This window comes from Syngnathus scovelli, chromosome 8 (genome assembly GCF_024217435.2).
Source record: "Syngnathus scovelli strain Florida chromosome 8, RoL_Ssco_1.2, whole genome shotgun sequence".
Lineage (NCBI taxonomy): Eukaryota > Metazoa > Chordata > Actinopteri > Syngnathiformes > Syngnathidae > Syngnathus > Syngnathus scovelli.
The window spans coordinates 11,826,694-11,848,245 of NC_090854.1; the positions used below are offsets into that span (position 1 = coordinate 11,826,694).

General features: G+C 43.0%; 2 protein-coding genes across 5 annotated transcripts in view; one reads left to right on the forward strand and one right to left on the reverse strand.

The window, feature by feature from the left end:
• The window catches only part of LOC125973627 (FAST kinase domain-containing protein 5, mitochondrial), a 133,388-nt gene that overhangs the window by 57,160 nt on the left and 54,676 nt on the right, over window positions 1–21,552 (forward strand). For all 4 annotated transcript variants that reach the window (XR_007483243.1, XR_011087236.1, XR_011087233.1 and 1 more), the window contains one exon: window positions 13,702–13,842. The gene's annotated coding sequence lies outside the window, so the exon portion shown is untranslated. The remainder of the gene's footprint in view (window positions 1–13,701; window positions 13,843–21,552) is intronic.
• On the reverse strand, window positions 7,365–21,528 carry LOC125973617 (protocadherin-17). The gene is made up of 4 exons (XM_049727996.2): window positions 19,054–21,528; window positions 16,631–16,689; window positions 16,312–16,481; window positions 7,365–9,341 (listed from the first exon to the last, which is right to left on the reverse strand). Exons 1-4 carry the CDS (start codon window positions 21,526–21,528, stop codon window positions 8,770–8,772), a joined length of 3,276 nt encoding a protein of 1,091 aa, XP_049583953.1. The 3' UTR covers window positions 7,365–8,769.

A 21,552-nucleotide genomic window follows, 5' to 3' on the forward strand; every position in this document is an offset into this window, starting at 1 on the left:
TAAAAGTTTAACCAAATGAAAGTAGCAAGCCACCATTAGTCGACGTTTAAAGGCAAGGCCAGCGTAAAAACGAGTTGTCCATTTTAGTCATTTAAATAGTTCAGCGTTGAAGGAACACCATGAGACTTGTAGGGTCGATATTATAATGCAAATGTGGAAGCATCACAATATGGATGATGGCATCCTCTCACTTCTGATTAACATTTTATCCAACAACTCCTACTATACTAATCACAGGGCTTATTTGCTTTTTTTGCAAAGTGACACCAATAAAAAATTAAACAAAAGCAGGTCACATGTTACATCTGCATGCATTTTGAGCTGGTGATTAGTTTGTTATGCATTTAGCTGATCGGTGATGGGGTGAAAATGTACTGTAGCCGGTAATGAAACCATCGAGAAGACATGCATGGTGAGCTCATTTGAGGGAAATTACATATCCCCACATGATTGTTAGCTTGACGTTACATCCAAAACCTGTCTCATTATCAAAATGACTTTTCCCATTATGTCACAAAGGGTCAATTTTGCTCTAAAAGAGAAGATTGTATTTCTTTGTGAGTTGCTTTCCAGGTGCACCATTGGAAAAAAAAAGAGAAAAAGAAATTACCATCAGAACCATCTCGCTCTGACTGCAAGTTCAATGTGTGTGTGTGTGAGGTGTGTGTGTGTGCGTGTGCGTGTGTGTGTGTGTGTGAGGTGTGTATAAATCATGGGCAAAGAACACCAGCTGTTCACAATCGAAGAGTGTCTTTCTGAATTCTAATAAGTATTCTCACCACCTCCGTCAATGTTGTTTGTATGTTTGTATAAAGGCCTATGCCAAAAATCTCCAGAGCAGTTGTCGTTACAATCTGGAGTGGCGGCTTCATGATTTGATGCTAAATTTACTTTTAATGGGGTTTTCGCTACATCTACTAATCCTTGTGGAAATACAGTTGAACAATTTATTTGCAGAAATACTTCATAATTAGGATCTGAGAATGATGGCCGTTTTGGAATTACTCTTCTTCTCGCTAATAACATTTTTTTTTTCCTCAATGTGCTGGAAAACTGACCAATTCTTCAAGCCTGGTTAAAATGTATTTGATTGGTTCCTAATGCTCCAAGTCGTGACCCTTGACCAGACAAAATTGCCCTAAACATCAGTTTGACTGATTGACACAAAATTGGGTCACATGTCAAAATTCAACATTTTAGTTTTTGGGCAAATTTCATGCCTTGTATTTTGACAAAACCTTACTAGCCTCATTTGAAAGTAGCCTTTTCAATTGGGCGGAGCATGACGTCAAAGTCTATTCATGATTTTGAAGATTCTACAGTTTCATATAATAGTATTATGTCAGATATTATTTTATATCAGATGTGAAAATCAATACAGACATTTTTTAACAACATACATCTGATTAGCATTATCTTTATTCACAATGGCATCATCTCTAAAGATTACAAGACTGTTCGGTATATATTGTAAATTGAGCCATTTTCTGACCTTAAAAAATCATTATTGATAATCACAGTGAGAACTCAATAACATAATCAGTGTAGATGAAAATGATTTTTAGAAATAGCATCAACTTCAAGGTCATTTGAACAACTTTGTTATGCTGTTACCTACAAAGTATAGCTCCCAGATTGAACAACGGTGGAAAAAAAAGTATTGTTGCTGGAGAACTGACTCGGAGTTTTCACATTGGTCATAATGATCGCTGGCTGGCTAATGTTTGTTGCATCGTTGCCTGAGGCTGAACTGGATCACCACTGGTGCTCCTTTATGTTAAATCGAGCTGCCTATTTGCATGAAACATAACACAAGTGGTTATTGGGCTTATGTCGGCGTCAGTATCACCGCTGTCTGTCAACAGAATCACATTACACCTCCCGAGGCCCCTTTTACTTACATTTATCAGCGCGAGAAAGAAGCTGTCGCGTTGTGGAACAGATCCAAAGCACAGAGCAGATCGCGGGGAGGGTTATTTCTAATGAAAGATGAAGTTGACCTTTAAGAGACACAAGATCGGGCATATTTGGGGTAATATTTATTAACGTGGTGGATTTTGAGGCGGTTTTATCCAAGCCACTGGCCTTGGCGGCGGTCTGTCCTCTTGAGTGCACTTGTAGTGGTGGCTTGACAGCTGATGTCACATATTCATATGCTCCCCCCCACCCTCACCCCCACCTTCTTTGTTGATCAAATATGTACTAACCGCCCTCTGGCTGTCATTTCATATCACACAGACGACACAATACTATCAGTTCCTTCCTTGTGTACTTTCCCCGAACATCAAACTCAAACCTCCCTTGGGCTGAAGTAATTAAATGACAGCTAATTCCTTTCATGAAATACCCATTAACATCATGTTGTGATTCAGACACCTTTGTCATTCAAAGGTGTTTTGTCGGTTAGTGTCAAAAGAGCGAACTGCTTTTTCTAATGTGTTTTTCTAACAGGTTGTACAAATATACGTAAAAGGAACTCATTAATCAACTCAATTAATTGGGTTTAATTTGCGATCCGTACATAAGTTTTCTGCAGAACTCGTCCTCATTAATGTCCCGGGTGAGCTGCAGCCTGTTCCAGCTGACTTTAGGCCACAATCATAGTTTATATAATCTCCATTATTTGAAAATGGATTTTAAAACACTGCAATGTGCATCCCAGCAGTTTTCCTACTAGGATAGAGATCCATAAAGAAACAATACACCAAGTGCCGAATCTATCATCTTTTTTTAAGGACAATTTTTCAATGTTGTTAAGTACATGTTAAGACATTAATATGACCTGGAACCTGCAAAAGCTGAAGTCCCATCAGAATTAAGTGTGAAGACTGGGATAACTCAATTTTTGTCATTTTACCGGCGCGCGATTTAAGGTTTTATGGCTGCAATAAAATCTAGGGGATTTATATCTTGGTGATTTATACGCCAATGATTACTTCTTCTAGATCCTTGGTTTTGCAGAAATTGTGGTTTCACCCAGATTTGGGCATTTTGTCAAATCTAATAAATCTGAAGCCGAATCATATTGGATCACGTTAGTAGCACAACTGTCAGACGATTATTTTCAGTTTCATTGGTTGGATCCCATTCAATAGCACCAGTCAGTCAGTTCACTAAAAGACACATACTGGGATTAGAAAAACAACAAAAAAGGTTGTGCTCAAAGTCCAAACATCTAAACACCAACTGTCATGTTCAAAAACGTAACTGGACTCTCACGAAATTCCCGATGGCCACCGCAATCGTGGTCTTGCTGAAACTAAACATGTTTGGTGTATCAATGGTTTCATGTGCGGTGCCTTTTTCGTAGAACCCAGCAAAAGCGATATATTGTTGCAGTTATATGCGCTTTCAGAAAATAACGCAGTACTCGGCACTGTATTCACCAACATCTAGTGTGACGTATAAAATATTCATCAGACAGCAACAACTGCTTTCAACACAACAGTAAGCAGTTACGGCCGTTACGGCTCTGATGTTACTTCCTACGCCGGAAAATCGCTGCTTCCACTTCAACACAGTTTGTTGTGGTTTATTCCAAATAGAGACAGTGTGGGCAAAATGCCAGCTTTTACAGGCAGTGTGAAAGCGGGAATATATCAGAGATCACGGCTCGCCAACCCCCGGAGGGTTTAAGAACCATGGGCATAAACAAGCTCTTTGTTTGCTTTGAGATCCAAAACATAAAAAGATTCTGTCATTTTAACATTCGACCCCCTGAGGGCAGGCACGCCGCCGCGTTCAATGACATCCCTCAGTCCAAATGAAAATGACCCTCTCCATATCGTCGCGTTGATGTGCCCAGCGTCGGCGAAAGGTGGAAAACGAGCTCTTAATCGGCCGTGTTGTTGAATTATTGAATTAAAAGCTTAAGTGAGCGGGGTGAGCGTGTCAATTTGGCACAAATGAAACGGCGCTCTCCTTGTTTCATTTCCATCTGAAAAGATGGCTTGTGTATGTAAAATGTGGAAGAATGGGGGGTATTACGCCGATCACTTTCATTGTCTATAATTCCTTTTCACCGCGACTGTCATCAATCTGAGAGACAAGTCGCATTCATCCAAACGCAGCGCACTAGTCTCTAATCTGCATTCTGCTCCATGCCGGAGCACTTTTCTGTACCAGAGCTCTGTGTAATCAAGGGAAAAAGGTTTATTCCAAAGCCAATTCTTCTTAATTATGGCAGAAGTGGAGGTTCAAACTGCCTCAGTGAGATGGAGTTTAAGACAACGTGAGGGCTAAGTGTGGCGCACACACACGGAAAAAGGAAAATTGTTGAGCCCTCGTCTACTTGACATTCCTCTCACCTGTCTGCCGACATTCCCCCGTGATCTCAAACCTCGGGACTGATCCACATGAAATGATGCCGTGTTTGTATTTCAATGGGATGAGTTGCCGTGACCCACGCAATCTCCTTCTCCGAGACTATTTCAACTTATGCAGATGAGCTCATCAGAGCTTGCCTGCTGAGATGAGACATCTAGGTCTGGAATTGTGTCAATAGCGGCAGCAAAACAAATGCAAATCAAAATCCAAATTAATGTGTTTTACCCGAGGAGGAAAGCGAGAGTCGCACTTAGAGTCTGTGCTCAGTAGATGACAGGATTCGGTTTTCCGCCAGCTTGCGCGCAAACATGGATGCAAATACACGTTCTCAAAGTGCTGACCGTTGAAAGTGAGCTACAAAAATTCCCAGATTCCACACCAAGAAACAAGAGCTTTCAATGTTAAGATAAAAAGTAGAAATCACTGCTATATTTGCCCGATCCATCTGTGTAAACATGCAGCCGCGCTTAGACTTAGTCGCTCTTCATAGGCTCTGTAAAGCAAATGAATTGGTTCTGGTCCAGAATTTTAGAGCAGAATTCCCCCAGTCCTGCCGATGTTTATGTCCCATGTCGTTCGTCTGCAGCCTCCTTCGCGAAGCAGGTTATCTCCAAAAAGGGAATCAACCATCGGATGGATGGACCGAATGTTTTATGTATGCCGACCAAGGCCTTTTGTCACACGCGCCCACTCTTTCATTCTCCATTTTGCTGAAAGTCACATCCAAGGCTGCGTTTTCACTGCGTGTCTGGATGCCTAAATTCCATTCACATGTATTTTCCGAGTTATCCTTAACCAATAAGTCTCCAAATGACCCACATGCCCCCCTCGAGTGCACATGGAAAACCAAACAGGTGTTAACAATGGGCAGAGGCAACACAAAATGAATCATAATAATAAATAATTAAAGACCTTGTGAATTTGGCACGCCACAGAGAAGCCAAATCTGAATAAATAAATAAATAAAAAAGGCAAGTGCATGAAATGAGGTGCTCAGATCGTGAAAAATCCGCACTTTCAAATGCTGTGGGCGTGTCAGTTGGTAACAAGAACACAGTTCACCTGCACATACGAAAAAAAAAAATCACAATAACAGCAATCACAAGAGGGTCTTTGTACTGCCTGTTTGTATTACAAACGTTAAATGTTATATGGTTTTCTTCTTGCACATAGTAACTGCAAGAAACCTCAACACTACTAAACTGGCATTCATCTGTAATCGTTCTTCTTGTTTGGTAACATGAAATATTCAGAGTATATTCAGTGGTCTTTTTTTCATGCGTGTGCGCACTGTGCAGGTGTGTGCGTACATGGCATCAATCGGCAACGTGAGCCTTGTATTAATGAGGTACACCCAAACCGACCAAGAATTCAAATAGTACCTTTTCCTCCTCAAAGACTAATCATGGTAACACATGTATGGAGACCATTCACAATGATTTATTATTTTGAACAGATAAGAATGAAGCAGCCGATCGGTACTCTTACCTGAATCCGTCAAGCAAATCAACAGTTAAGCAACGTACTTGTTGCCTTTTAAATAATGTTTTTCTCTTGATAGCTCATTAACCCAAATGCTAATATTGTGCGGCTATCTTTATACATGATGCCGAGTTACTATCCGTTGTACAAATTGTCTTCCTTGAACCATGTCGTGCAATTTGCTCCTTTTTTTTAATGAGCATTTTGGAGCAATTGATGGACATATTGTTCCCGTCGGTAAAATTTTACATATTTAGTGCCACGGGGGGCTCGTGAATAGGAAGTCATTGCGGATGTCCCCCCCCCCACTAATCAAATTATCTCAATTTTGTATTTACAAGTGTTAACACTTAATGCATTATTTGTTCGGTTGTTTGCCGCTGCAATGACCCATTTTACCCCCCACGGGGATTATTAAAATTTAATTTGCTCCACGGTCTCAGAGTTGTTCTCTAGGAGGAAGAGAGGGAAGAAAAGTCTCATAGCAGTTGAGTGTTATTTATTTATTTATATTTTTATCACACTCACATGTCTGTTTGAGATGTTTAAAATAAATAATGTAACAGAAAATATACTGACGCCTCAAGCTCCGCTGTCTTTGAATTAGCATCGCCGACACTACGTGACGCCATTTGGCGGGACGCATCAGAGAGTGAGTCAACTCACCTTGTGATGGGATGCACTAATGTACAGTGCATGTTTTTTTTTTTTTATTTGTAGTTAAAAATATAGAGAGCAGTGACAAAAAATAATGGGAAGGGGGGCACACCGAGCTCCTCCAACAAGCTTCGAGATTCGATCCCTCCAAAATACATCTGCTGCCACAGTGCATTGCTATTATTGGAACAGTTGCAGGGTTATTCATCTTGTTGTTAAAGCAACACCATGCGGTATTTGTACTTTAAAATAGAAGCTTGTAAAAGATGTTCAATGAAATATTATCATGTCTTTGTGGAGTTGCAACTTTACTGCTTTTTGTTGGACACATACTACAAGAATTGTTTGGGAGATGTGGATTGGCCATACTTTTGTTTGTACATTTCTTTTTTTTTTTGTGTGTGAATCCTAGTACATTTATCACTGGCGGTTACATCTGTGACATGAACCAGAGATTTACATTTTGAATCACAGCAAAACCTATTGCCGACCGTCAGCCGTGAAAAGTAGTTGCTGAACCCCGCATGCTGCGTTACAGTTCGGTTGGTTTCAGCCGCATCGCTTAAAAGGTTGCCTAAAAAGCTAAATTTGCTGCTCAAGTGATTAGACTGTGGACTTTTCCATCATTTTTCAAAAGATTGCATTTTAAATGTATTTTGTATTGTAAGTTTTTGATAACTTTTTTGAATCAGAAAACCAACCATTTTCACTGTTGATTTGTATTCATAACAGTCAAAGCAAAATTACATTCTGCACTTGAAGGGAGAGCCCAAGAGCAGATGTTTTACCATCACACAAATAAACAAAAAAAGTCATACTGTTGCTTTAACATCTCTCGTATATGAACACGACAGCTTCGGAAGTCATCATTGGTTGGAAAAACAACGTCCTTCCATGCACACAGTGTATACAAATTTAATAAAATACACAAGTACAGTACAGTAGCCCACATTCACGTGTAAGCCCAGCTTATTTTCACACAAACAGCAGAGAGGACGACGATCAAATTACAAATACATTCTTAAAAAATTGTTTCATCGGAACCTCCGAATGGTTTCATGAAAAGGGGCGTCCCCTGTTGCACCACCGTCACAGTTCATAAGACACTTCACTTTTGTAACGCCACTGATATGTATGCGGTCGGCCTTTAAGTTTTCAAAGTGACGTTCCTTCAAACACTTAATGGAGACAGAGAGCTTCACCGTACAAAAGCAGACAGGACTCAATAGCTTAACAGTAGCAAGTTTGTTCCAACAGCCACACAAAATTGGCGCTTGAAATATGTAAAATACAGACATCTAATTGACAAGTACAGTACACCATGGAAACACTTGAAGTCAGGTGAGCACTGATTGGCCCGCAAACCTTCACAGCAAAGAGTCAAGGACACGATTTTCACCGAAACACAACGAGTCACTTGGGATGGGCCGGTAATCAATTCATCGATTAATTAATCGTCGCGGTCTATTGAGTGCAATCGATCGATTGAAGCGGTTGCGGCAAAACTGCTTGGCGTACACTTCCGCAAGCAGCTGTTGACTCGGGCTTGATTTCAGGTGCATCTCAATCAATTGGAATATTGTGGAACAGTATTTCAGTAGGTTCATTCAAAATATGCAAATCATGTGATGTATAGACTCACTACACACAGGTTGAAATATTATATTTCATGATATTTTTAATTAGAATTTGGAGGATTATAGCTTCGAGCTAAAGAAAATTCTGTTGTGAGATATATCCACCCAATTTTGTGTCGAAACAGGTCTACCTTTTGGGTAGTCATGATCAGGACCCCTAAATTATAATCATTTTCAGCAGACCTCCCGCAATAATACTGTATTTTAATTTCTTGAGATGTTGAGTTTTGGATTTACTTTAGCTCTCAGCTATTGTCATCCTGTAACTTTATGAACTACAATAATGAACTTTTCAACAATATTCTGATTCCTTGAACTGCTCCCGTTAAATGCCTCAAGTAGTACCATGTGACGTTGGCTACGTCCTTGCATGGCCCAAATTCTCCCCTAGAACACTGGCATGGCAACAGTAGTCCAGAACATTCAGAAAGAGATTCTATTAAAAAAAAAAAATTAATCGATTAATTGATCATTATTTTTCGCCATCATCAATCAAGGAAAAGCACTCAGTTGCCCATCCCTACAAGTCATCGAGTAAAAAAAAACAAACAAAGAAAGACACAAAGCAGATGATTTTTGGTTATACAATGTTTGGACCCCAAAGAAACAAACAAGAAAAAACCCCAAATGGGCCCCAATCACACACTTGCGGGCGTTGGCCGCCGCGTTAGTTCCCCGAGTCCCGCTGCTCGTACTCGGACACGCCGCACTCCTGGCTGATGACGGCACTGTGAATGAGGCTGCTGGACAGCGCCTTGGGGCGGAGCTCGCGGGTCAGGTAGGAGGGCTCCTCCAGCGCGGTGTGCAGCGGGGAGCACTGGCCGTCCGGCGGGCCGTAGGCACTGCTGTCTGAGCCCCCCTCCCGCTCCTCCTTCACCTCTCGCTCGGCCGAGTCCAGGGCCGGCCCGCTCTTGGTGGGGCTTCCGGGCGCCGGCGGACTCTCCTGCAGGGGCAGGCAAGGCGCGCGCTGCGACTTTAAGTAGGGCTTGACGTTGGCCACGAGGACGGTGCCGTCCCGCTGCTCCTTCCCGAAGGTACTGAGGGTTTTGCGACTGCCGCGGCTGATGGTGCCATAAATCTCTGTCTCTACCATGGCATCCATTCCCACGGGGATGAAAAGGTTGGTGCGATTATCGCCGCTGTCTGCTTGGCTTCCGATCCGTAACTTTGGCATCCAGCATCTGTCAGAGTGTCCCAGTGCACGACACTCATCGGTGCAGTGGACTGATTTGTCTTGTTCTGCAAAAACAGTTTAACATTTGTTACTTGGTCCCGCCGGGTTCCATCGAGACTACCAGCATTTGGCGAGGGATGACTATCAATACTAAAAGCATTCCAGGGGAAAAAAATCAGGACATAACAAAGTATACAGTAGAATATCTACTATACGTTACTCAAAATGAGCTAAATAAAATGTGTAGAGTGAATAAATTATGAATCTTGGTGAAATTTTTCCTCATTAAGCTACTTAAGACCTTTATATTTTTCTCCTTGTGGGTCAATGACCCCCCCTCCACCGCCTCACCCTTTCATGATGCCACATTGAAACAAAAGGGGACAAAATGTAAATTATTATATCTTTTAGTTTCACTGATTCAAAATACAACATTCAAATGTATACGGCACATTACTAGAAATGTTCAAAATTCAATTGCTTTTTACGGTACAGCTACAGAATTGGAGCTTGGAAATTTTGCATTTCACAGTCTCCCGCATGATACCACATCAAAATGATGATATGCAATAAAACACATGAGCATCGTATTTATTATTTATTTTTTCTTCCCACTGCGGGTCAATGCAACAGTTGAGAGTGATTCATAGAATTCATGAAGGTCTTTTTTCCCCCTCCCCATCACAACCTGCGTAGGTGTTTCCTGGAAAATGTGCTTGTGGTGCAGGGGAAGCATTTCTTTTTCTGATGCAGAAGCAGCAAAAACAAGTACGGTAACTGTGTGAGTTGCATCAGCAAAGACTCGCACGCATAACCTCTCAAAAATGTGTCAACATCAATTTCAGTTAATTCATTAAAACAGATTCAAGGACAGCTTGGAATTACCATTTGTGGTACAATCGTTAACCTAACCTTAGAGGTTATTGCATCATTTTTCATCTCAACCCTCTTAATCAAGCAGAGAATAAGTAATGTGTGCCTATTGATTGAACCACCGTTAATATGTAGATGGAAAACGAATAAAATATTGAGGAGAAAAATGCAAGTCACATCAAAGACGTGCCTAACATGTCACATTTTGATAAAGAGTAAAAAGAGGTTCCATCTATCTAATTCTTGTGGATGGATGGATGGATGGATGGATGGATGGATGGATGGATGGATGGATGGATGGATGGATGGATGGATGGATGGATGGATGGATGGATGGATGGATGGATGGATGGATGGATGGATGGATGGATGACAGGTGGATGACAGGTGGATGACGGGTGGATGACGGGTGGATGGATGGATGACGGGTGGATGACGGGAGGATGACGGGTGGATGACGGGTGGATAGATGGATTACAGATGGATGACATATGGATGATGGATGGATGATGATGGATGAATGCATGGATAGATTTATCATGCCATTCTCATAAGGAGCATTAAAGAAATTTGTGTCAAGTCATTTGAAATTCCTTCAAAATGAGAGTCAAGGACAAATTGGAGTTTGGCATTACCATTTGTGGCACAACCATTAGCATAACCTTTTTTTTCCCTTAAGACTTTATTGCATCATAATCAGCTCCTTATTTGCATTTCCTGGCCATTTTTCATTTCACTCCTTATTAGACGTGTCGTAGATAATGACCCGTCCTTGCCACTAAATGACCTCATTTGCATGCATGGAAACATGAAATGCTGGGAAAAAAAACAATTATTTAATTCAGTAGCCGAATAGTTACTGGTGGAAATTAGCACTAAGTGAAAAACAATTACCTTCAAAACATATCAACTTGCGGCATGAATTTCATATTTAATGGTGGATATTGCTTTTTAAACCCCCCCTCCGTCCCCACCCCACGTGTTGCCTCCAACAGCCTTTGAGTGTCTGCGTGTATCTCTTTTCCATGGCCCGAAAAAAACAACATGTCAGGTTAATTGCCGAATGCAGTTTACCTGCAGGCTGAAGTGCGACTCGTTGTCTGTCCCGATATATCAGCCTTGCGATTGACCGAAGACTCCCGCAAAGATTCGGGTTGAAAAGTAACAGCGCCAAGCTATAGATAATGAATGAATAATGAATGAATGCTTATGTGTCTGCAAGCAAAAAGCCCACTGATCTAATCTAACGTTGAAAATTGATGTCGTTCTTCGTTCGTATTCCTCACACGTGACTCTGCTAGTGCTGGATGGCGAACCAACTAAGCGCACGGGAATGAGCCACTTGTTATTGCAGCAATTACGCCGCAATCAACATTTATTTGACGCCGCTGCAATAAGTATTAGTGGTTTGAGGCAACGTGTTACAAATGTTTGCACAAATGTCTTGCCAAAACAAGCATTCCATAACAGTTGTGTTTGTTTGGGGTCCATAACGTAAAAATGAAGTGACTCATTCCGACTAGAAAGCACAAAGTTATTCTTCCTGCTGCTCGCCTGCCTGCTTTAATATGGCCGTAATGATCAATTAATTGCTGGAAATTATGTCGTTTACTCACAAAGGCCCTCCTCCAACTATGAATGGAGACACTTGAAGTATAATGAATGAAACCGAGACCCTGATGTGGAAGCATCCGCTTGAGTTTTTCTTATCAAAAGGAAACTTCCAACCTCCAGTTTGCCGGGATGGGAAGCGCCCACAAACAAAAAGAATCCACACGCCTGACAGCAAGATGTGAAGCTTCAAGTGCCGAGCTCCCTTTCAGGAATGCAAGCAGTTGTCGGTCTAGGGACAGCGAAATACGCGGAATTCTCAAGCCTCGGGGGCTGCTTACAAGATAGCGTCTTGACTAAAAAGTGCACTTCGAGGTTGCAACAAGTATTGCAAACCTTTGAAATTAGGTTTCGAATTGTTAAAAAAAACACACACCCACAGCTATCCTCTTCCTGTTTTAATTCTCTGTCTGAATTGTTTTAAATCCCTGCTCTTAATTGAGCGCTGATTTCAAATTTGATTGGATGTGCAGTGTACGGAGCGATACTCGGAATTATGTTGGCCCATTCTCAGAATTTCAGAAGCCCAGCTTTGTTTGTTCGTGTTGCTTTTGGCATCACTTTTGGTCCCTAATTGGTTTTGACTATTTTTTAACATTTCAAATCGCAGTGTGCACACCGTGTTCCAAGTTATCATACAAATGATGTTTTGTACCGTCTACTTAGAAACTTCAAAATTTAACAAATGATTATTTTCAGTTTTTTATTCGGTGCAAAATATTCAAGCATTGTTTTGTTTACCCAGCAAAGATTTGAGAATAACACTAGTACTATTTTGGAACAGCTCGATAGTCTCATTTCTTCCTTCTTTGTAAAAATAAAAAATAAATAACACAATTGATCATTTTAACTTGATGTTTTTATGTAGTGGAGAATGTGGAATGTTCCTAATGCATTTGTGTGTTGGGAAGTAAAAGCTTGACTCACTCTCTAAGTATTGAGCATTTATGACCTTTATAGTCCACTTCAGTTTTTTTGTCGAAATGAGCCAAACATGTCCGTGTGAATGTTGAGTCCTCCATCACTTTGATTTAAATGCGGTAATCAAAAAACATCAGCCTCGAGCTCGCAATGACCAACAGATGGCGCGAACAATTGCTATAATTATCCCCTCTGTTATTTTTGACTTCTTTTGGAAATTTTAAGCCACAAAGTGCTTCTCTATACTTGCTTGTTCAAGTGTCAAGTAGGTAATTATTGCCTTGCACAACAAAGTTGTTACTCCCGGCCTGCACTCACATCAAAAGCTGACATGAATAAAATAAGTATTATCGACAAGCCCAATATTTGTCCCTTCATGAAATATATGTTTTCTTTTAATTTAGTCGTAACACTTAAGTGTTTATTTGGAACTTTTTCTTCACCACAAACAGAAATAAATGCTGGATCATTTGATGCATGGCGTCACCCAATTCTTTTTTTTTTTTTTTGCCAGACTGCCATAAATACTTAGATTTGGGAATTAGCCGTACACTAAAACCTGCTAACTTCTTTTTACCACGGTTAACTTTGCTTCCCAGGCCACATTGTGTTCAAGTGTAATTTAAACTCTTTGGTTACTAATCTCAGTTTTGAGTGACTCCTACAAATTGTAAGAGACACAATTTGTAAGAGATACAGCCCCCCCCCCACCCCCGTTCTGTTACAAAACGAACCCGAAGCTCCATCGACACTAAAATGACCAGTCTTTGATTCCCCCTACCTGCCACATTACATATTATGTGACTGAGATCAAGAGAAAATTCATGTGAGCTCAAAATGCATTTTACATCAAAAGGACAGACTAAAACATTGCTTTGATTTGGCAAAGCCACACTTGTAGATATTTTGAGTGCTCGGCTTTGAAGCATCCACACTGTCTGATTATGCTTCTGTGCTATTTGTTTCTCCATTCCTCTTCCACATAGATGGAATGATTATCTTATTTCTTTTTTTGTGTAGATACATGAGGGCAGAATGATAAGCGAGACAGGAAGATGCCGCGCTTATTTCCATAGCAGCCATCAGCACTGAAAAGAAGCTTGCAGATTATACTGATGAAGAGATGTGCCTGTTTTGGAAGCTCCAGGAAATCACACGGAGGTATTGCCATTGTTCTCTTCGACTTGGACTCGTGTAACTCATTGTGTCACATAATTCTTTTTTTTTGGAACAACAAAAGCGGGGACATGTTTATTTTTTATCCCTCCTAAATTAATCATGTTATTTTTTTTTATGGGCACGCAGTACATTAATAAATAATCAACTGCATTTTGGCACATAAATCACAGCTCAGATTTATAACGCCTTTGATTAAAAGTAGGAAGGTCACGATGAAGCCAGGACGCTTTCATCTATCGTTTCTGCCATTAGCTTCTTTACTCATTCTTTAATTCATCTCTGAATAAAATACGAAAAAAATTGAACATCGCGTGGCAAAATTGTACATTCACTTTCATGCTCACATGAAGTAAGCATTTCAATCTTTTAGATCTGATTGGCTAATAGCGGACAACCAACGAACGTGGACGCCCATTAGAAAGAGACTGAGAAAACGCCTAGCAACACCCACACTGCATCTGGCATCTGCGAGAAGTAATAAATATTCTGGGCGCATGATAGCAGGAGCTTCACAGGTGCATATATTACCTGTATCAAAGCAGCCAGGAGACTGGAGGGATGGCAAAGGTAAAGATATAAAAGCAATACTACTTAACACCGCAAGCTTTTTGTGCCCGAGCAAAAAAAAAAAACTTGTCTCTGTTTTTTGGGGAGAACATTTTCCAAGTCAATCCCAGTGCAAAAAAATGACACACTTTATAAATGTCATTCACTGCTAGCCATCCCAGTTAATATGCATCTTTGACATAAAATATATAACGGTAAATGGGGGTGAATGACATCATCAGGTGTCAACCAATCAACACATTGCAATTTAGCAGGAAGTTGTATATGACAGATATAATGAAGGTTTTTGTTTTGGTAACTTATTCATTTAAAATAATATGACAGCACGCACGATACAATGATGCATTTAGGAATTTTGATTCCGTTATCTGTATTATATACATGTTGCTAATCAATTTCACCCGATGCCATCTATTTGTAAAATACTTTTTAGCACCTTAGCCTAACAGTTGTGTCAGCCAAAACTTAAATTTCGGATGAATGGAAGGATGGAGTTCTATTTTTATTTACAGGAATTCAAAACTCAGACTAATCAGATTTAGTTTGACTGAAGTTTGGCCTGAAAACTACGGTAAATTCTTACACTTGGGCATCTATAATCTGATCAATGTTTACCTTTTGAACCTGCAAAAAGGAAAAGCGGGATCAAGGCCCTCCATTAATAAACGCAACACGATGCACCACCTCTTTGCGTTGCCCTTATCTTTCATATACAGCCGTATATATGAAATTCCTCGGGCGGCGCCGTAGTGCATGTAAATATTCCGTCGGCGCCAATGTGCGAGACATCTCTTTCAATATCTGTGTGTGTGATTGGCCTTAGAACTCGGCACTGAATCGCGTTTAGGAAATGTGCTGCAAAAATTGTGATTGAATTTACACCTCCTACGGAGACAAGTGTGGTCTGCCATAATTCCCCACAGTGCTCGCACAAGGGAGGGAGGGGGACGGTGGGGGGGTGGTTCACAATCTCGCTGGCTCACTTTTCTCTCCCTCTGGCAACCACCAGAGTGTTTCTGTCTGTGCCCTCCCGAGCCTGCCCGCGTACAGGCGGTTCATAGCAATGTAAATGGTGTGGAAAGTAGCGCATAGGGAGCAGATGACCAGAGCCGTTCTCCTCCAAGGCTCATAGCAGCAAATGAAAGCCATCGCCTCCTCGCTCCAGCCCGCCGTTAGCCTTTATCTCACCTGCGAGGCTGGCTCTCATATTTGCTGTTTGTCTCCACTCACGCTAAATATATCAATCCCGAGCAGGTCGGGTGGGTCGCAGCAGCTTGGCAATCATCTGCGATTGCACTCTTGGCAGTCATTTCAGTCATAATTAAACTTTAATATTCCTATTTTTAGTCGTAAAGCCCACCAATAATAACTTAGAAGCACTTTTGAGGGGCGAAAGGTGGAAGCACAGCTGCCACAAATACCTGTGAGCGTCTGTCACGCTGTCATGTTAAGTCAAGGCATGCGTGAAGCGTGTTCAAATGGAGGCCTGATCAAAAGAGACGCAGGCAGACGAACACTTTGCCATGCATATGAGTTTGTTTGATGCCAAAATCAGACGCGGGATGTTTGAACATTCCACCTTCACACATTGCACCCTTTTATCCTTTCAAAGTATCCCCTTTAAAGCTCGTTTTTACCTGGCACTCTGCGACACCAGCTCAAGGCGCCTGCCATGTAAACCCAGCAGCAGCCGCAATCTCAACCCCCCCGCCCGAAAAAAAAAAACATTGTAGATTTACCACCTGCATGTTAAACGTTTGTCTACCTCGGTGGTGCCCAACGGCAGGCGGAGCGGCGCTTAAACGAGTCTCTGCGCATAAAATATAAACAACGGTGCGCCGCAGGAGAGCGCCCGGGCATCTTGACGACGTCGAGTCCACTCACCCTGCTCGAAAGGCTGACCATTAACTGACGTGGCTTTCATCTTGAGGGCCTCCCTGCCAGACGTGTCACACTGGGAGCCTCGATTAGTATCCTGGTCACTATCAGCCTGGTCACTATCACCATGGCCACTGTCTCGGAGGCTTGCTCGTTCTGCATCCTTAAATGTAGAACTGCGGCAGGAAAAGGACAGAGGAGGGGCGGCATATAACTTTCCATTCTTACTGTGTGAGGACTGGTGTTTGATTGCCAGGCGAGCTTGATACAGGGATGAAGGAGCGCAAAAGACGCGGTCAGGAAGTGTCTGCATGTGAGCTCTTACCTTTGAACAAACGGCTGCCTGCTGCCAGCATAATTGGGCTCGGAGGGGAAGTTTTCTGTCTGGAAATGACAATAAAAATTGTGTTTTTATTCCTCCCCCAAAAAAATAATAAAAGCGCTTCACACTGTTCACTGATGACATTAGACACAGGCGTGGATTGAAATGATCTGTGGAGCCTCTTTGACACAGCCTGTTCAAACTGCGATTAAGCTGCCTTTTTTGCGGGTCGCCGTTCTGTGAAAACGCCACTAAATGGCTTTTGAGGTACTTTCAGTACTGCCGCTCACTTGTGCCTCCCTGTCTGGTGTGTTTGGACATTCAAAATACACATGCATAAGTTTGGGATTGTTTTCCCAAACATCCTTTTAAAACCTCACGGACATTTTTTTTTTTTTGCCGTATAATTTTGGGGCGTAAACTTGCCCATAAACGCCACACCAGACTCTCTGGTGCTAACCTTGTTTCTTATTCAGCAGCATTGTTCGTGGTGGGGAGGAAATATGGACACCGTAATACTTGTATTGTGTAACGGAATTCAATATTGATTTTTGAGTTTCTTTTAATCTTGTAACCATCTTAGGTGGTCCTTGGTTCATGAATAAGTTTCGGCTTTGACAAATCCGTATATAAATCGTAATTTACCGTAGTCGACTTGTAATCTATTCTATGTAATCTACGCAATAGTAAAATCATGCTTACGGTGCACAAAAGACACTTCTTCAGCTAGGCTTTGAATATAAAACAATCAAATAAAATCAGTAAGTAAGGCAGTAACTGAGCCTATCTTGCGCCGTCACCTTGAAACTTTCTATGTCGCAACAGTAATAAACTGATGCCCGCCTGAAACGGGCTTTCATCTGACATTTATATGAGTGACTCAAGTAATTAATTTCTTTCATTTTTGTAAGTTTTGCCTACGTCAACTCCTACTGATATTTATAAGCTTCAGTTCTGAGCAACTCAATTATTTCATTCCTTTCGCTAGGTAACGCCTTGGTCAATTACTGATAAATCGTAACACATTGGACATGGTTTTCTTCCAAGATACGAATGAATGAAAAAAATGCTGTGTCATGACTTACTCTCTGAAAGTTAGTTTTATTCTCATGTCAGTCACTGAAGGTTAGAACACTTTCTTTCAATGTTGGAATGTGCGTTAACTTTTTTTCTCCAGCAGCATTATTCTATACAGATCACTGTAACCTTCAGCTTTACTGATGCCGTTTCTACTCTGCAAACTCTATGTTGTGGTAAAGACATCTCTAGTGACACATGGTGATATCAGTTATACGCCAGTTATATGAAAGCCTACAACCAGAGCCATAAGAGAAAATTTGACATTAAGCCGCTTTTGCTTTTTACACAGAACCCAGTGAAGCGGGATATTACAGCACTTTCACACACCGATACGGCATCCTGCCATCAAACGCTTCAATGACTGAAGTCAGCCCCGGCTTCTTCTGCGAGAACACTTGTTGGACATACACATTGTTTTCAAAACAACACGACGGGAAGCGTGAGTGTCAGCTGTCAAACTTTACAGCCCCTGTCCCGTTGCCTCTGGTATGGGTTGGGTACTGGATTTTGCACGATGTTGTTATCAAATGGGTTTTATTGCATCACCTGGCAGTGACGAGGACACGGTTAGAACGGGACGCCGTTGTGACCATATGTGCGTCTTTGGCAAGACATAGAAAGGAAAGCACAAGTGCTTTCATTAGTGCCCTTTTCCCATCATCTTGAGAATAATGTGTTTGTGTTGATCACACCCACGTAGCACAGCGACTGGTGACAGCGCCAGGCCTTGTCATCTGTGCTACCGTCTCCAAATGTGAGACTGACCCAGATATTTACATGGTGTACGGGCTCACAATTCAACAAGACCGTGCTGGCCAATTAGCATGTTAGCTGGCGAGGCTCGGAAAAGCCTGTCATATAGGGCCGCTTCGTGCCAACTCCGGATGAGGCTTGGCAGATCTGACCCATATTTGGGATGGAAAAATGCGATTGTTGGGGTTACGCCGTGTGCATCTCACTGTCTGGCGCACACCGGTTGGGTAATGCGATCGGACAAGCTGCTCAAACACCTGTCTGCTCCAGCATCTCAGGCTGGGTTTTGTTTTCTCTCCACAGCCCAGGATCTGCTGGGGGTCACAGTGGCCTTGTTCAAGACTCCCACTGTTTGCCTATTCCCGCACGGAATGAGCGCGTGCGCGAGACAGCGTTTCCTCATTACGTGGCCTGCAGGCGAGCACTTTGCGAGAGAACAAATGTGGATAAAACATTACCCTTATTAGTAAACTGCCAACTAAAACAAAGTTGTCATATCATGCTTCATTTGCAAAGTGTTTGCCTTAAGCGAGCAAGCTGAAGTGATAATGGTTTTGCAGCTAAGCAGAGAGCACAGATCAGCAGCGTCTTACCTGTATCACTGACATCCTGTTTGCCGGCGTGTCTGTGCTTAGCCCGGCAAAGCTGGAGTGGCAGCCTGCCCTCGGTACCGTCAGGCTGTTCGGTGTTGTCTTCAGATACATGACCTCGGATCTGGGCAGCGTGAGCGGCAGGGGGCTCTGGTAGTCGAAGCATATAGGCGAAGTTATGAGCGAGGGGCTGCTCACCACATTCATGCGGCTTGCCGAATCTCTCTCCTCCATCTCGCTTTGCACCAGCATGATGTCACTCTTGTTGATCCGCTTCTTCTTGCCCTTCCCCACCGGAGGATTGGAGTACTCGGGCATGCGGCAGTTATAATTCCCGCTCTCTTTATCTTGATGCTTGGACTTGACGGCGATGGCCGTCATGACGGCTAAGAGCATGACAGAGATAATGCAGAGGGTAACGATGAGAGGCAGGGATACATCCCAGTGCTGCTGCTCGCCGCTCACTCCAGAGCCGCCGCCGCCACCTGATGCCGCTTCCGTATTGGCCTTGATGACCAGCTTAGCCACAGCGGATAAGGGCGGTTTGCCGTGGTCGGTTACCTTAACCACCAGCTCAACCGTGGGAGAGACTTCTTCCCACAGGGCGTGGGTTGTCCTAACTTCGCCTCTTATAGGATCCATGTCAAACAGGTGGTCATCATTCCCCTCTGTGATCTCGTACGTCAAGTGTCCACTGTCTCCGTGGTCGTGGTCCACCGCTTTCACCGTAGCCACGATGTAGCCGATACCCACGTTCCGAGGCACTGGGATTTCCGCCGTGTCATTTTGAAGGAGCGGTAAAATGATCACTGGGAGATTGTCGTTGACGTCAAGGATGTTGACCCTGACGGTGGCGGTGCTCTCCATGTGAGGGGAGCCTCCGTCTTTAGCCTGAACTTTGAACTCAAATGATTTGGTTTGCTCATAGTTAAAAGAGCGTGATGCGTATATGGCTCCATTTGTGGGGTTAACAGAAACGTACGTATAAACGGACACCTCGCCGATATGCGAGGGCATGATGGAGTAGGTTACAGTGCCGTTGCGGCCTACGTCCGGGTCATGGGCCAGCACGGAGCCCAGATACTCGCCCGGAATGTTGTTCTCGGGCACCTGTAGCACATAAACGACTTTTGTGAAGCGAGGCGCATTGTCGTTCTCGTCCAAGATTTTCACAGTGAACGACTTGGTGTAGTTCAAAGAGGGGATTCCGTTGTCTCTGGCCATGATCGTGACGTTATATTCGTCCTTGGTCTCCCGGTCCAAAGGCCTGTCGGTGAGCAGCGTGTAAAAATTGTCATTGTTCTCCTGCAGTCGGAAAGGAACGTTCCCCAGCACGCGGCACTGGAGCTGGCCATTTCGTCCGGAATCTTTATCCGTCACTCTGACAAGCGCGATGACAGATTCAGAGGGTGCCGCCTCACTGATGGCACCCTGCCTCACAGAAACAAAACTGATTATTGGTGAGTTGTCATTTTTGTCAAGCACTTTGACAGTAATTTTCGCATGGCCCGGTATGGGGTTCGGCCCGAGATCCTTGGCTTGCACATCAAATTCTATGATGGGATTCTCCTCAAAATCAATTTCCCCCTGGACTTTTATGACTCCGCTATTGGGATCTATCGAGAACAAATCTTGTATTCGCTCAGATGCATATCCCGTGAAAGAGTAAACCACCTGTCCGTTGCTTCCCTCATCATGGTCGGTGGCGTTCAAATCTATGAGTATTTTTCCAGGCGGGGAATTCTCCGTCAGTTCCAGCACATAGGAGGATTTCTCAAAAATGGGGCTATTGTCATTCGAATCAGTCACCCTGACATTGATTTGCATGGAGCCTGATCTCGGATACTCCCCCCCATCGATGGCGGTGAGGAGGAGGGTGTGATGGCTCTGGTCTTCCCGATCCAGAGGTCGCTGAACCACCAGCTCTGGATAAATGGTCCCGTCCCCTCTTACTTTTAAATCCAGCGAGAATGTATTGTAATCATCTCTGGTGACCTGATAAGTCTTGATCCCGTTCTCCCCGGTATCCAAGTCATGTGCAATAGTCAGAGGGAAGCGTGTTCCCGCCGCTGCATTCTCCGAGATGTCGATGTTAATGTGATCTGAGGGGAAACTGGGCAAGTTGTCATTGATGTCCTGTATGTCGATCTTGATCATGCATATTTCCTTATCATTGGCGAACACCTCCATGGAGAGCTGGCACTTTGGGTTCCGCCTGCATAACGTCTCCCTGTCAATCCTTTGTTTGGTGAAAATAAGTCCACTCTCCGGGTCGACGTCCACCAGGTGTGGTGCGGAATTCTCCAGCACTCTGAAGTTGGATTTTTTCCCTCTCTCCAGGGTCCCATATCCGCCGTCTTTCGCGATATTACCTATGACAGTGCCGGGTCCTTGCTCCTCTGGGACGGAATAACTAAGGTTTTTCAATGTCAGGGCTTTAACCCACAGCAGAAGGAAGATGGGAACAGAGAGACGCATCCCTTCTGTTGGATATGCGGTACT